General features: G+C 40.4%; 1 pseudogene and 1 gene segment (V, D, J or C); both read right to left on the reverse strand.

Moving 5' to 3' along the window:
* Positions 1-4,311: 4,311 nt before the first annotated feature.
* On the reverse strand, positions 4,312-4,626 carry LOC132711254 (immunoglobulin heavy variable 3-48 pseudogene; annotated as a pseudogene).
* Positions 4,627-7,835: 3,209 nt separating this feature from the next.
* Positions 7,836-8,150, reverse strand: LOC117659078 (immunoglobulin heavy variable 3-30-3-like). The segment is given in 1 exon segment: positions 7,836-8,150. A coding segment is annotated over 1 exon segment (315 nt).
* Positions 8,151-16,801: the final 8,651 nt, after the last annotated feature.

The raw sequence follows: 16,801 nt of genomic DNA on the forward strand, positions 1-16,801 counted from the left end.
TGAGTCTGTCCATTTGCAGATACAGATGGCTTTTGGCATTGTCCCTGGAGATGGTGAAGCGGCCCTTCACTTTGCCAGAGTAGTAAATAGTTACAGAATTGGAGCTTATGTATGACACCCATTCCTGTCCTTTTCCAGGAGACTGTCTCACCCAGCTCATGGAATAGCTGCTGAATGTGAACCCGGAAGCTTGGCGAGAGAGACGGAGGGACTCTCCAGGTCTTCTCACATCCCCTCCAGATTCCACCAACTGAATCTCAGATTGGACACCTAAAATGAAATTTATTTCAGCGAACATTCTTGTATACAAGAATTAAAATGGAAAAACCTGAATACGGATGATAGAATTACCTCTGAGGACTGCTAGTAAGGACACCAAGTTTATCCACAGAATCATTTCTGTTGCTTCTAATGAATGGAGGAGAACTGATGGTAGAGAAATTGGGAAAGTGCAGAAACTTTGTGTTGGTGGATGTAGCTTGAAAAGGGAAACCACACAACTCCTTTAAAGGGGAAATGGAGCCCTGATTTACATATTGCTTGGGTATAAAAGAGCCCCTTAATGCATTCATCTACAGGTTTTTTGGACAGACCTAACATGTGTGAGTTTCAACTAATGCTCCATTCCTAAGAAAAGTGATGCCAGAAATGATTTTTTCTTGTTTTCCTGGGAGTGAACAATAAACATTTCTTCATATGTTTCAGTAAAAAAAAACTGGGTCATAAATGATCAGAATCACTCAACTACTTCAATATTTGTGGTTTCTCCAGATCACCAGTAGAGAGAATGAAAGGGGTTCTGCTCTACATTTCTGCATGGAGATAAAACTTCCCTTCTTTAATTGAGGCCATGAAAGCTGACTAAACTTGGATGGCAGCCATGAGCAACGAGGGATTTTGTCAGGCTTCCCCATAGCTTCCTCTCACTGTGAGTCTCCAGCACAGTAATACACAGCGGTGTCCTCTGGTTCCAAGCTGTTCATTTGGAGGTAAAGCATGCTGGAGGCATCTTGCCGGAAAATGGTGAAACGGCCTTTCACTGAAGTGGCATAGTATTGGGAGCTCGCATCTCCACCATTGTTTATCCATGCAACCCATTCCAGTCCTTTCCCTGGAGCCTGCCTCACCCAGACCATGTAATAGCTGCTGAAGGTGAAGCCTGAAGCTTGGCAGGAGAGACGGAGGGACTGCCCAGGGCTTCTCACATTCCCTCCAGATTCCACCAGCTGGACCTCCATTTGGACATCTGGAAAGATAATATTAATATGGACATTTTAACTATACAACATGCTGCAGTCCATTCACCTCAAGCATTATGGAACCTCTTAGCTTCCATCTCTGTATGGAAGAACCATTACCTTTGATGATTGCTAAAATGGAGACTAGGTGGAACAAAAATATCATTTTTCTTTTCTCAGTGGAGAAGCTCCAGGCAGATTGGATTTTGCTCTCCACCAACATCTTGAAGAGGGTGGGAGATGATGTCATATAAAGAGGAAGGTTAGGCCTGTATTTACATAAACTTCAGGATAAAAGAGAACCCGATTTGGCTGATGATACCACTCAGAGTTTAGTGTGTAAAGGTTATGTTCTCCATACTGTATGTATTCACTTTATTTTATGACAAGCTCCCCCTTTTTTAATAACCAGTTTTTCCCACTTCTACATGTGCTTCAAGGGACTTTTGAAAGGAATTTTCTGTTTTCTGTTCTGTAATGTTCCTTGCTGTAGGAGAATACTCTTTTTATTCATATTTTTAATCTTCATGTATTAGAATGCATTTCATGAACTATGATAAACACATGCCTTTTTTATATTCATCTCCTTTACTGACTCGTATTGAAGGATTACTAAATTTGGGCGTTGATAAGAGCACCTGGTTTTATAGCTCCACGATCAACATGGAATCGTTCAAGTGAGCACAATATAAAAAATGGTAAACCAAGGAATCCAACAACTTCCAAAAGTTCAATAAATTACTAAATAAAAAAATAATACTGGAAAATACCACCACATCCTATTTATCATCTGTAGATTTCTTTTGTTGTCTCAGACAATGTGAAATTAATGCAAATAACTTTATGAGGTTGAAAATTGTTTTCTGCTCCGTCTATAGACTTAAATTCCCAGGAGGACATTTAAAAAAGGAGAAGCGGGGAACATCCTTTAAACAAATAAGGGATAACTAATTATTATTTAATCTCTGTAAAAAAGTTCGAAGACAGGAAAAGGAGCCATGGATGGAAAACTAATCATGGAGAGATCCAACATAAGGAATAATTTCCTGGTAGTGAGAATAATTAATCAGTGGAACAATTTGCCTCTAGAAGTTGTGGGTGCTCCATCAGGAGAGGTTTCAAAAAAGAGTCTGGACAACCATTGGTCTGAAATGGTATAGGGCCGTGGTGGCAAAGCTATGGCACCCATGCCACGGGCGCCAGCATTGCCCTCTCTGCAGGGGCACAAGCCATTGCCCCACCTCAGCTCCACTGCACATGCTCGCACACCTCACACTGGCCAGCTGGCCTTTGGGTCTCTGCCATGCATGTGCGGGAGTACACAAGGGGAGGCGACGTGGGGTGCATGCACGGGGGGCACTCACATTTCATTTTGGGGGTGCACGCTTTGGGCACTTGGTGTCAAAAAGGTTAACCATCCCTGGTATAGGGTTTTCTACCAGACCTTCAAACCCTTCCAATTCTGTTAATATGTTAAGACAAATACCAGGGAACCACCTTTTGAAGGAACAAGTTAATGTTCACGACACAATCTGTGTGACTTTCTCTTCTAATGATGTTTTAAAAGATATGAACGTTCAGAGAGCCTATTCCTGCAGAGCTTGGATACTACCGATCCATAAATCTTTTTGTTCAGCTCAATATCTTGGAAGAGACAAATCTAAAATCACATTGTGGCCAAGCGGTATTCTGATAGAATGAGAAACAGGAATAAAGCCCTCAATCCAAGGTCAGTTTGGACTACATTTAAGAAAGGAGACATAGAAGGAACTCTTCCTTGGTTTGCAGAGAGAACTGCCAAATTTTTCAAGGAAAAACTGAGGAAAATAACATTCAGTGGGATTTTGCAGAGAAGACTGCCCTCTAGATGGTGAAGCGGCCTTTCATTTTGTCAGAGTAGAACTTTCCACTGGAATCTCTGTAGATGTATGCAACCCATTCCAGTCCTTTTCCAGGAGACTATCTCACCCAGAAATAACTAAGAAGGTTAGTTGATGTAGATCAATCAACTGCTATTCAGTTCAAAGTTCCATCAGCGATGGAATCCACTTGGAGATCTGCTCTGAGAGAGAGAATGTTCTTGTCTGCTTCAGATTCACTTCCTCTCATTGTTTATCTAGCACAGTAATAGACTGCCGTGTCTTCTGGCTTGAGGCTGTTCATTTGCAGATATAGCTGGCTTCTGGCATTGTCCCTGGAGATGGTGAAGCGGCCCTTCACTTTGTCATTGTAGTGAATAGTACCAGAACTGGAGCTTATTTATGACACCCATTCCAGTCCTTTTCCAGGAGACTGTCTCACCCAGCTCATGGAATAGCTGATGAATGTGAACCCGGAAGCTTGGCAAGAGAGACGGACGGACTCTCCAGGTCTTCTCACATCCCCTCCAGTCTCCACCAACTGAATCTCAGATTGGACACCTAAAATGAAATTTATTTCAGTGAACATTCTTGTATACAAGAATTAAAATGGAAAAACCTGAATATGGATGATAGAATTAACTCTGAGGACTGCTAGTAAGGACACCAAGTTTATCCACAGAATCATTTCTGCTGCTTCTAATGAATGGAGGAGAACTGATGGTAGAGAAATTGGGAAAGTGCAGAAACTTTGTGTTGGTGGGTGTAGCCTGAAAAGGGAAACCACACAACTCCTTTAAAGGGGAAATGGAGCCCTGATTTACATATTGCTTGGGTATAAAAGAGCCCCTTAATGCATTCACCTACAGGTTTTTTGGACAGACCTAACATGTGTGAGTTTCAACTAATGCTCCATTCCTAAGAAAAGTGATGCCAGAAATGATTTGTTCTTGTGTCCCTGTGAGTGAACAATAAACATTTCTTCATATGTTTCAGCAAACAAAAACTGGGTCATAAATGATCAGAATCACTCAACTACTTCAATACTTGTGGTTTCTCCAGATCACCAGTAGAGAGAATGAAAGAGGTTCTGCTCTACTTTTCTGCATGGAGATAAAACTTCCCTTCTTTAATTGAGGCCATGAAAGCTGACTAAACTTGGATGGCAGCCATGAGCAATGAAGGATTTTGTCAGGCTTCCCCATAGCTTCCTCTCAGTGTGTGTCTCTAGCACAGTAATACACAGCGGTGTCCTCTGGTTCCAAGCTGTTCATTTGGAGGTAAAGCATGCTGGAGGCATCTTGCCGGAAGATGGTGAAACGGCCTTTCACTGAAGTGGCATAGTATTGGGGGCTCGCATCTCCACCATTGCTTATCCATGCAACCCACTCCAGTCCTTTCCCTGGAGCCTGCCTCACCCAGCCCATGTAATAGCTGCTGAAGGTGAAGCCTGAAGCTTGGCAGGAGAGGCGGAGGGACTGCCCGGGCCTTCTCACATCCCTTCCAGATTCCACCAGCTGGACCTCCATTTGGACATCTGGAAAGATAATATTAATATGGACATTTTAACTATCCAACATGCTGCAGTCCATTCACCTCAAGCATGATAGAGCCTCTTAGCTTCCATCTCTCTATGGAAGAACCATTACCTTTGATGACTGCTAAAATGGAGACTAAGTGGAACAAAAATATCATTTTTCTTTTCTCAGTGGAGAAGTTCCAGGCAGATTGGATTTTGCTCTCCACCAACATCTTGAAGAGGGTGGGAGATGATGTCATATAAAGAGGAAGGTTAGGCCTGTATTTACATAAACTTCAGCATAAAAAGAGAACCCGATTTGGCTGATGATACCACCGAGAGTTTAGTGTGTAAAGGTTATGTTCTCCATACTGTAGGTATTCACTTAATTTTATGACAAGCTCCCCCTTTTTTAATGACCAGTTTGTCCCATTTCTACATGTGCTTCAATGGACTTTGGAATGGAATTTTCTGTTTAATGTAATGTAATAATCCTTGCTGTAGAAGAATACTCTTTTTATTCATATTTTTAATCTTTATGTATTAGAATGTATTTCATGCACTATGGTAAACACATGCCTTTTTTATATTCATCTCCTTTACTGACTCGTATTGAAGGATTACTAAATTTGGGCGTTGATAAGAGCACCTGGTTTTACAGCTCCACGATCAACATGGAATCATTCAAGGGAGCACAATATAAAAAATGGTAAACCAAGGAATCCAACAACTTCCAAAAGGGCCATAAATTATTAAATAAAAAAAAAATAATACTGGAAAATACCACCACATCCTATTTATCATCTGTAGATTTCTTTTGTTGTTTCAGACAATGTGAAATTAATGTAAATAACTTTATGAGGTTGTATATTGTTTTCTGCTCCGACTTTAGACTTAAATTAAGAGCTGAGGTGGTGCAGTGGTTAGAGTGCTGTACTGCAGCTACTTCAGCTGACTGCTAGTTCATCAGATCAGCAGATCAAATCTCACCGGCTCAAGGTTGCCTCAGCCTTCCATCCTTCCAAGGTGGGTAAAATGAGGACCCAGATTGTTGGGGGCAATATGCTATTTAGTATACTGTCCTTGGTGTAAGCCACCCAGAGTCCTCAGAGAGTGGGCGGCATAGAAATATGATTAATAAAAAATAAATAAATAAATATAAATTACCAGGAGGAATTTAAAAAGTGGGAAGAGGGAAAAATCATTTAAACAAATAAGGGATAACTACATGGATGCAAAACGTTAATTAATCTCAATAAAAGTATTTGAAGGCAGAACAAGAAGCCATGGATGGAAACGAATCAAGAAGAAATCCAACCTAGAAGTAAGGAGAAATTTCCTGATAATGAGAACAAATAATCAGTGGAACAGCTTGTCTGTAGAAGTGGTAGCTGCTCCATCGGTAGAGATTTTTAAGAAGAGTCTGGATAACCATTTGTCTGAAATGATAAAGGATTTCCTACCTGAGCATGGGGTTGGACTAGAAGACCTCCAAGGTCCCTTCCAACTCTGTTAAAATGTTAAGACAAATACCAAGGAACCATCTTCTGAAGGATCAAGTTAAAGCTCATGACACAATCTGTGTGACTTTTTCTTCTAATGATGCTTTAAGAGATATGAACGTTCAGAGAGCCAATTGTGACAGAGCTTGGATACTACTGATCCATAAATCTTTTTGTTCAGCTCAATATCTTGGAAGAGACAAGTCTAAAATCTCATTGTGGCCAAGCGGTATCCTGGTAGAATGAGAAACAGGAACAAAGCCCTAAAACCAATTCAATTTGGACTACATTTAAGAAAGGAGAGAAAGAGTTAACTCTTCTTTGGTTTGCAGAGAGAACTGCCCAATTTTTCAAAAACTGAGGAAAATAACGTTCAGTGGGATTTTACAGAGAAGACTGCCCTCTAGTGATAAGCAGATGGAGTACAGATAACAACTTTAATTTCACTTCCAGAAACATGAGCCTGGGGAGCTTGATTGAGCTCCCAGAGATCAACAAAGATGTCGTAAGAAAAGTGAACACACAGCCAAAGCTGATTTTGAAACTGCTCGCAGGAAATTGTTTTGATTAGTAACTCTAGAATATATTTTATGGAAATATTATTGTATCTTATGGTGTGAATGTCTTGGAAAGAAAGTTTTGAATTATCCAAAGAAACCTCCATTTAGTTCAAGGAGTGTAGAAATCACCTCAACATATGCTCTTCCATAATCTGTTTTAAATCCTTCAATGAAAGCTACATAACTGAGTTAAACGCAAACTCTGAAAATGGCCTCGGTTAGTTCAGAGAAATTGGTTTGGGCCAAACTCCTGATAAATACGTCTATGCCATTCTTTTCATTTTGTTTTCATATGGTCTCTCTCTTCTGTCTCTCCTTTCACTGAATGGCTGTGGTTGGGATAGGAGGCCTGGAGCAAAGTCCCCTGTGATATGTCGAGGGAACTACAAAATTGTTTAAGAGCTGGGAATAGAACTTCAAAACTAAAAACCCGCCTAAAAACAATGTTTATTTTATTTATTTATTTATTTGTTTGTTTATTTATTTATTTGATTTGTCAACAAGTACAAGGAAACACATAACTGTATAGACATAGACAGGGACAGAGGAGAAAAATTGGCACAAATCAAAGGATATAAACAGCCAAAACATAGCCATAAACATGTAGAATGATAACATATAAATGGGGACAGTAGGCCAGGGACGGTAGGCACGCTGGTGTGCTTATCCATGCCCCCTTAGGGACCTCTTAAGAAACATGAAAGGTCCACGGCAGACAGTTTAAGGTAAAAGGTAAAGGATCAGGTAGAGTGTTCCAGGCATTTACTGCTCTATTGCAGAAGTCATATTTCCTACAATCAAAATTAGAGCGAATTACATTGAGTTGAATCTATTGATAGCCCTTGTGTTAGTACGGTTCTCAATAGATTTATTTTTTTATTATTTTTTTATTTTTTAAATTTTTATACCGCCCCCTCTCCCGAAGGACTCGCATCTCAGCAAACAAAAACTGGGTCATAAATGATTAGAATCACTCAACTACTTCAATATTTGTGGCTTCTCCAGATCACCAGTAGAGAGAATGAAAGGGATTCTGGTTTATTTTTCTGCATGGAGATAAAACTTCCTCTGTTTAATTGAGGCCATGAAAGCTGACTAAACTTGGATGGCAGCCATGAGCAATGAGGGATTTTGTCAGGCTTCCCCATAGCTTCCTCTCAGTGTGTGTCTCTAGCACAGTAATACACAGCGGTGTCCTCTGGTTTCAAGCTGTTCATTTGGAGATAAAGCATGCTGGAGGCATCTCGCCGGGAGATGGTGAAACGGCCTTTCACTGAATTGGCATAATATTGGTTGCTCTCATCTCCATCATCATTTATCCATGCAACCCACTCCAGTCCTTTCCCTGGAGCCTGCCTCACCCAGGTCATCTCATAGTTGCTGAAGGTGAAGCCTGAAGCTTGGCAGGAGAGACGGAGGGACTGCCTGGGCCTTCTCACATCCCCTCCAGACTCCACCAGCTGGACCTCCATTTGGACATCTGGAAAGAAAATATTGATATGGACATTTTAACTAACCATCATACCGCAGTCCATTCACTTCAAGCGTATGGCTTCCACCTCTGTATGGAAAGGACCATTACCTTTGATGATTGCTAAAATGGAGTCTAAGTGGAGCAAAAATATCATTTTTCTTTTCTCAGTGGAGAAGTTCCAGGCAGATTGGATTTTGCTCTCCACCAACATCTTGAAGAGGGTGGGAGATGATGTCATATAAAGAGGAAGGTTAGGCCTGTATTTACATAAACTTCAGGATAAAAGAGAAGCCGATTTGGCTGATGATACCACCAAGAGTTTAGTGTGTAAAGGTTATGTTCTCCATACTGTGTGTATTCACTTAATTTTATGACAAGCTCCCCCTTTTTTAATGACCAGTTTGTCCCATTTCTACATGTGCTTCAATGGACTTTTGAAAGGAATTTTCTGTTTAATGTAATGTAATGTTCCTTGCTGTAGCAGAATACGCTTTTTATTCATATTTTTAATCTTCATGTATTAGAATGTATTTCATGCACTATGATAAACACATGCCTTTTTTATATTCATCTCCTTTACTGACTCGTATTGAAGGATTACTAAATTTGGGCGTTGATAAGAGCACCTAGTTTTACAGGTTAGGTTATACCCCACGATCAACATGGAATCATTCAAGGGAGCACAATATAAAAAATGGTAAACCAAGGAATCCAACAACTTCCAAAAGGGCCATAAATTATTAAATAAAAAAATAATACTGGGAAATACCACCACATCCTATTTATAATCTGTAGATTTCTTTTGTTGTTTCAGACAATGTGAAATTAATGCAAATAACTGTATGAGGTTGAATATTGTTTTCTGCTCCGACTTTAGACTTAAATTAAGAGCTGAGGTGGTGCAGTGGTTAGAGTGCTGTACTGCAGCTACTGCAGCTGACTGCTCGTTCATCAGATTAGCAGATCAAATCTCACCGGCTCAAGGTTGCCTCAGCCTTCCATCCTTCCAAGGTGGGTAAAATGAGGACCCAGATTGTTGGGGGCAATATGCTATTTAGTATACTGTCGATTGTTGTAAGCCGCCCAGAGTCCTCGGAGAGTGGGCGGCATAGAAATATGATTAATAAAAAATAAATAAATAAATAAAAATAAATTACCAGGGGGACAGTTAAAAAGTGGGAAGAGGGAAAAATCATTTAAACAAATAAGGGATAATTACTGTGGGTGCCAAATGTTAATTAATCTCAATAAAAGTATTTGAAGGCAGAACAAGAAGCCATGGATGGAAACGAATCAAGAAGAAATCCAACCTAGAAGTAAGGAGAAATTTCCTGATAATGAGAACAAATAATCAGTGGAACCGCTTGCCTGTAGAAGTTGTAGCTGCTCCATCAGGAGAGGTTTCAAAGAAGAGTCTGGACAACCATTGGTCTGAAATGGTAAAGGATTTCCTACCTGAGCATGGGGTTGGACTAGAAGACCTCCAAGGTCCCTTCCAATTCTGTTAATATGTTAAGACAAATACCAAGGAACCACCTTCTGAAGGATCAAGTTAAAGCTCATGAAACAATCTGTGTGACTTTCTCTTCTTATGATGTTTTAGAAGATAGGAACGTTCAGAGAGCCAATCGTGACAGAGCTTGGATACTACCAATCCATCAATCTTTCGTTCAGCTCAATATCTTGGAAGAGACAAGTCAAAAACCACATTGTGGCCAAGCTATATCCTGGTAGAATGAGAAACAGGAATAAAGCCCTAAAACCAATTCAGTTTGGACAACATTTAAGAAAGGAGAGATAGAGGGAACTCTTCTTTGTTTTGCAGAGAGAACTGAGGAAAATAACTTTCAGTGGGATTTTACAGAGAAGACTGCCCTCTAATGATAAGCAGATGGAGTACAGAAAGCAAATTTAATTTCACCCCCAGAGATAATGATTTTTCGTCGGGCCCTGAAAACCCATTTATTTCAGCTAGCTGGGCTGGCTTGAGTTAAATTTTAAACTGATTTTAAATTGGAATTTTTAATTACGGCCAGAATATTTAATTATTTTAAACAGTTTTTAGATTTTGTATGTTTTGTTTTTACTTTGGCTGTTCACCGCCCTGAGTCCTATATTGGAGAAGGGCAGTATAGAAATTTAAACAAACAAACAAACAAACAAACAAACAAACAAACAAACAAATAAATAAATAAATAAATAAATAAATAAATAAATACTGAGTCTGGGGAGCCTGATAGAGCTCAATTATCGTGGTAACTCAAGGATCCCTTGTCCATGTCATATAATTCTGACTTTAGTACCATAACTTCCTAAAGTCAAAGATGCAACACCAATAACCTTTTATTCTGTTCATCAACCACCATACATGAAACAAATAAATGGGATATAAGGAATTCTGTCAGAGCGTTTGCAGCATCACTACTATTAGGAGATAACCGAGAAGCAAAACACAGCACACAGAGACTTAGACAATTAACAGTGGTTTATATACGAGACATACACAGAAACATACATGGTAGCAAATAAGTGACGCGTAATCAATCTTCTCTACGCGGAGAAATTAGCAAAGGATACTGGGCACACAGAGAAATATACACAAAAAGAGAGAGATACACCCTCTCATGGCCATCTTTATATAGACACCTCTTAAAGTTGTAAAAGACTTGTGTGGACCCCTTCAGAGTCTTAAACTGACTATACCAACGCTGATTCATTCTCATTGCATCAGCCGTACATTTCATCAGCTTTACAGTTGCTCAGTCTTACATTGGCTGGTCAGCTTTAAATCATCATTACCCTGGCAGATTTGTTTCTTTCTTTTTTTTTGTTTCCTATACACATTGAGGCTTGACATTGAAGAAGTTTTGAAAACCCTTGGAGAATTAAATTCTCAAAGGACCATTATTACTATTTTCCTTCCAGAAAGTATTTTAATTCTCCAGGAAGCAGCTGGAGAAGCAGTCAAGTTCACAGCAGAAGCCACCGATTTTGTTTCAGTCATGGTCAAAAATATTTGGTGTTTTGTGCCTCCTTGTGATATGCACTTGCAAATACAGAAGTTCTTCTTCTTAAAATATTAAAATATTCTTCTGATCCATGAAATATTCTACCGCTTTGATGTAGATCGATCACCTTCTCCTCAGTTCCAAGGCTCAAATTAAACTTTCTGCAACTGAATCGACTTGGAGATCTGCTCTGAGGGAGAGAAGGTTCTTGTCTGGCTTCAGATTCACTTCCTCTCACTGTGTATCTCGCGCAGTAATAGACTGCTGCGTCTTCAGCTTTGAGGTTTTTCATTTGCAGATACTGCTGGCTTTTGGCATTGTCCCTGGAGATGGTGAAGCGTCCCTTCACTTCTGAGTAGGAGGTTAGTCCTCCATCATTTCGTATCCATGCCACCCATTCCAGGCCTTTTCCTGGGGCCTGTCTCACCCAGTTTATACTATAGTAGCCAAAGTTGTATCCAGAGGCTTGGCAGGAGAGACGGAGGGACTCCCCAGGTCTTCTCACATCCCCTCCGGACTCCACCAACTGGACCTCAGATTGGACACCTGGGGAAAAAGAATAATTTCTGAGTTGTGTTACATATAAAAAGAGAGAGAGAGAAATAGAAACGTGTGGTGTATGAATAAGAACATCTACCTCTGAGAACTGCTATTAAAAATGTCAAATAGAGACAAAATGACATTTTGTTCACTTGTATAAAAAGCCTTCAGCCCACAGCCACCCTTTATACTTCTCCTTACAACCTGGGGACAAAAGTGGTCTGAGTTATTTAAAGAAGAAGTCGTCCTGCAATTTACATAGCCCTCAAAATAAAAGGCCTTTTCGCTCCTTTCTTCTCCTCAGTTTCTTGGATGTCTATTGCAGAGCTATGTTGGTGATGGTTAACAAGTGGCTCGAGTATCAAAGAGACAAGCAGATGAATGTTTATGCAGAAGGATAGGGAGATTTTTGTCAAATTACTAAAACAATGCAAAGGAAAACTCCCCCTCCCAAAATAAATTGTACTTTTCAAAGCCATGTGGAAAAATCCTAATTTAGTACATTTTCCTTGGACGGTGAGAACTTTGCAATAACAGAAATGCTGAACTGTGTTTACAAATTTAGGAATTCTTTTTTTTTTTCTCCACATAAGCATGACTTGATTAATTAATTAGATAGAGGGAAGGAATGTTTCATCACCTCCAGGGATAATTCTAATAGCCAGCTGTATCTGTAAATGTACTGCTATATAGAATCAACTAGGCAGAATGATTTAGGTAGACCCAATGATATACAACCTTAAAAAGATAAAACATCTAGGTTGTTAAGGTTTTTTAAAGGTGTTTTTTCTTTTCTTTTCTTTTCTTTTCTTTTCTTTTTTCTTTTCTTTCTTTTTTTTTTTTTGAGGATTCTCAATAATGGGCAAGAGAGTTGTCCTTGATTTGTCCTTTATCTTAATATACAGCTAGTCCTCAATTTACGATCAGTGTCATAGTGACTGTTTGAAGTTCCTCCACTCAAACCCAAAGCTACCTACCTATAAACCAGGTTTGAAGTTCTGAATTGGAGCCTCCACATAGTCACATGATTGCACTTTGGGTGCTCAGCAACTCCACCATATTTATGATCATTTGAAGGACCTGATGGAGATAGGACAATGAGTTATTTTATTCAGTATCTGATCACAATGTAGCTGGTAAGGACCTTGGAGGTCTTCTAGTCCAACCCCCTGGACTATACCATTTTAGACAGGTAGCTTTCTAATTTTAGCTTCTGGATTATGGAATAATGGCCTCATAGCAAACAATGGCCTTGCTTAATGACTGCTGTGCTCACTGCAATAATGATAGTAATGTTGGACCTGATCATGTGATGACCCAGTTAATAACTTAGCAGGCTCAGGTACAGTCATAACTCAAGGACCACTAGTAGATATGATGTGATTCCGGCTTTAATACTATAACTGCCTAAAGTCAATGAAGCAACAATAATAATCTTTTATTCTGTTCATCAACCAGCATACATGAAATAAATAGATGTGATATAATGGATTATTTTTTGCTATTCAAAATGAAGCCTGACAAAGAACTATTTTAATTCTTCAGTAAGTAGCTAGAGAAGCAGTCAAGTATAAAATGGAAACCATAGATTTTATTTCAGTCATGGTCAAAAATATTATTATTTTTTTGTGCCTCCTTCTGACGTCACTTTGTAGATACCGAAGGCAGTTGGATATATCTCTGGTGATGGAAAAGCACTCTTTCATGCATTCTGCATAGACTTGTTTATGGGTATCATACAATCCATTCTAGTCCCTTCCCTGGAGCCTGTCAGACGCAACTCGCAACTCCATATTGAGAACTATGCACCGTTATGGATTCTTTGTAACTGAAAATGCGGAGGTTCCCTTCACCTTCAATTCAAGAAGAGAACATTTCTTTGGGCTTCTATTATCCCTAATGTAAGGGATGTGGTGGCTCAGTGGCTAAGACGCTGAGCTTGTCGATTGAAAGGTTGGCAGTTCAGCGGTTTGAATCCCTAGTGCCGCGTAATGGGGTGACCTCCCGTTACTTGTCCCAGCTTCTGCCAACCTAGCAGTTCGAAAGCACATAAAAAATGCAGGTAGAAAAAATGGGGACCATCTTTGGTGGGAAGGTAACAGTGTTCCATGCACCTTTGGCATTTAGTCATGCCGGCCACATGACCACGAAGACGTCTTCGGACAGCGCTGGCTTTTCGGCTTTGAAACGGAGATGAGCACCGCCCCCTAGAGTCGGGAACAACTAGCACATATGTGCGAGGGGAACCTTTACCTTTATCCCTAATTTATATGGTCCCCCCTTTTTTAAAGTCTTAAAATATTCTATTGATCCATGGAATATTCTACCGCTGTAATGTAGATCGATCACCTACTTCTCCAAATAATGCCCCATTCCTAAGAAAAGTGATTCCAGAAATGATTTGTTCTTGTTTCCCTGTGAGTGAACAATAAACATTCCTTCATATGTTTCAGCAAACAAAAACTGAGTCATAAATGATCAGAATCACTCAACTACTTCAATATTTGTGGTTTCTCCAGATCACCAGTAGAGAGAATGAAAAGGGTTCTGCTCTACTTTTCTGCATGGAGATAAAACTTCCCCTCTTTAATTGAGGCCATGAAAGCTGACTAAACTTGGATGGCAGCCATGAGCAATGAGGGATTTTGTCAGGCTTCCTCATAGCTTCCTCTCACTGTGACGCTCCAGCACAGTAATACACAGCGGTGTCCTCTGGTTTCAAGCTGTTCATTTGGAGATAAAGCATGCTGGAGGCATCTCGCCGGGAGATGGTGAAACGGCCTTTCACTGAATTGGCATAGTATTGGGTGCTGTCATCTCCATCATCGTCTATCCATGCAACCCACTCCAGTCCTTTCCCAGGAGCCTGTCTTATCCAGCTCATGTAATAGCTGCTGAAGGTGAATCCAGAACCTTGGCAGGAGACACGGAGGGACTCCCCAGGCCTTCTCACATCTCCTCCAGATTCCACCAGCTGGACCTCCATTTGGACATCTGGAAAGGAAATATTGATATGGACATTTTAACTATCCAACATGCTGCAGTTCATTCACCTCAAGCATACTGGAGTCTGTTAGCTTCCACCTCTGAATGGAAAAACTATTACCTTTGATGATTATTAAAAGGGAGACTAGTTGGAACAAAAATATCATTTTTCTTTCTCAGCGGAGAAGTTCAAGACAGATTGACTTTTTCTCTTCAGCCACAGGTTGAGGAGGAGTGGGAGATGATGTCATATAAAGAGGAAGGTTAGCCCTGTATTTACATAATCTTCAGGATAAAAGAGAAGGAGCCTTGGTGGCACAGCAGACTAAAGCACTGTTAAGTAATACCAGCTGCCTGCAATTACTGCAAATTCAAATCTCACCAGGCTCAAGGTTGACTCAGCCTTCCATCCTTTCGAGGTAGGTAAAATGAGAACCCAGTTTGTGGAGGCAATAAGCTGACTTTGTTTAAATAAGAACACCGCTTAGGGGGTGCCCGAAAGCCCTACTAAGCAGGTATATAAAAATTATGAAGGCTATTGCTTAACACATTGTAAGCTGCCCTGAGTCTCCGAAAAAGGGCGGCATATAAATCGAACCAAATAAAATAAATAAATAAATAGGGTTTGCCTAATAATAACACCAAATGTTTTTGGAAAACCTGAATGGGTGTATAAAGGTTGCATTCACCATATCTATTAGTGTACTATGACAAATTCCCCTCTTTTTAAAGACCAGTGTGTCCTATTTCTGTATTATGGTTCAATGAAGTTTTGAAAGGAAAATTCCATTTAATGTGATTTAACTTTCGTTGCTGCATCAGAATATTGATTTTTTAAAAATCCCTGTATATTTGACATGATGTCCTGGTGCCTGGAAGCGGTGCGGGTCTGGATGGGGAGGAACAGGCTTCGGCTCAACCCTGCCAAGACCGAGTGGCTGTGGGTACCGGCATCTTGATCTGATAGAGAGGTTCCATCTTTGGCTATAGGGGGTGAAGTTTTGCCCCCTGTAGACAGGGCACGCAACTTGGGTGTCCTCCTGGACTCACGGTTGAGTTTAGAAGATCATATAACAGCCGTGACCAGGGGGGCGTTTGCCCAGGTTCGCCTGGTGCGCCAGTTGTGCCCCTATTTGGACCGAGATGCCCTACGCACAGTTACTCATGTGCTAGTCACCTCCCGTATTGACTACTGCAATGCTCTCTACTTGGGGCTGTCCTTGAAGACCACTCAGAGGCTTCAGCTGGTACAGAATGCGACCACGCAGGTTGTGATGGGAGGGTCCCGATACTCCCATGTTACACCTCTCCTGCGCGACTTGCATTGGTTGCCGGTTGCCCTCCAGGTAAGATTCAAGGTGCTGGTGATGACCTATAAAGCCCTACATGGCTTAGGCCCAGGATATTTGTCGAACCATCTGCAACCAGCAACAGCTTCCCATCGCCCGGTGTGTTCTCACAGGGAGGGCCTACTCAGGGTGCCGTCAGCTAGACAATGTCAGCTGGCGACCCCCAGAGGTAGAGCTTTCTCTGTGGGTGCGCCCACCCTTTGGAATCAACTCCCCCTGGGGCTCCGGTTGGCCCCTGACCTTCGCACTTCCCGCCGCGAACTAAGGACATGGTTGTTTAAATCGTCCAGCCTGGACTGATGGGGTTTGATTTTTAATGAGTTGTAACATACGTTTAATTTGTATTTTAATATGTTTTTATCTGGTTTGATTTTAATTGTTGTGAGCCGCCCTGAGTCCTATGGAGATAGGGCGGCATACAAATCAAATTAAATAAATAAATAAATAAACAAACAAACAAACAAACAAACAAACAAACATTAAAATGTATTCCACACACTATAATGAATGCATAATGTTCTTATATGAATATCCTTTATTGACTTTTATTGAAGAATTTTTAAAAATTGGCTATTGTTAAGGAGCACCTGGTTTGCAGGTTATGTTATACCCAGCGATCAACATGGAATCATTCAACTGGGTACAATATAGAAAATGGTACACAAAGGAATTCAACATTTGTGGATTAAGCTAAAAATACAATGAAATATGAAATAAAAAAAATTAATACTTTATAATACTACCTCCACATCCTATTTACATCGACA

This window comes from Pantherophis guttatus, chromosome 4 (genome assembly GCF_059756535.1).
Source record: "Pantherophis guttatus breed Tessera chromosome 4, ASM5975653v1, whole genome shotgun sequence".
Taxonomy (NCBI): Eukaryota; Metazoa; Chordata; class Lepidosauria; order Squamata; family Colubridae; genus Pantherophis; species Pantherophis guttatus.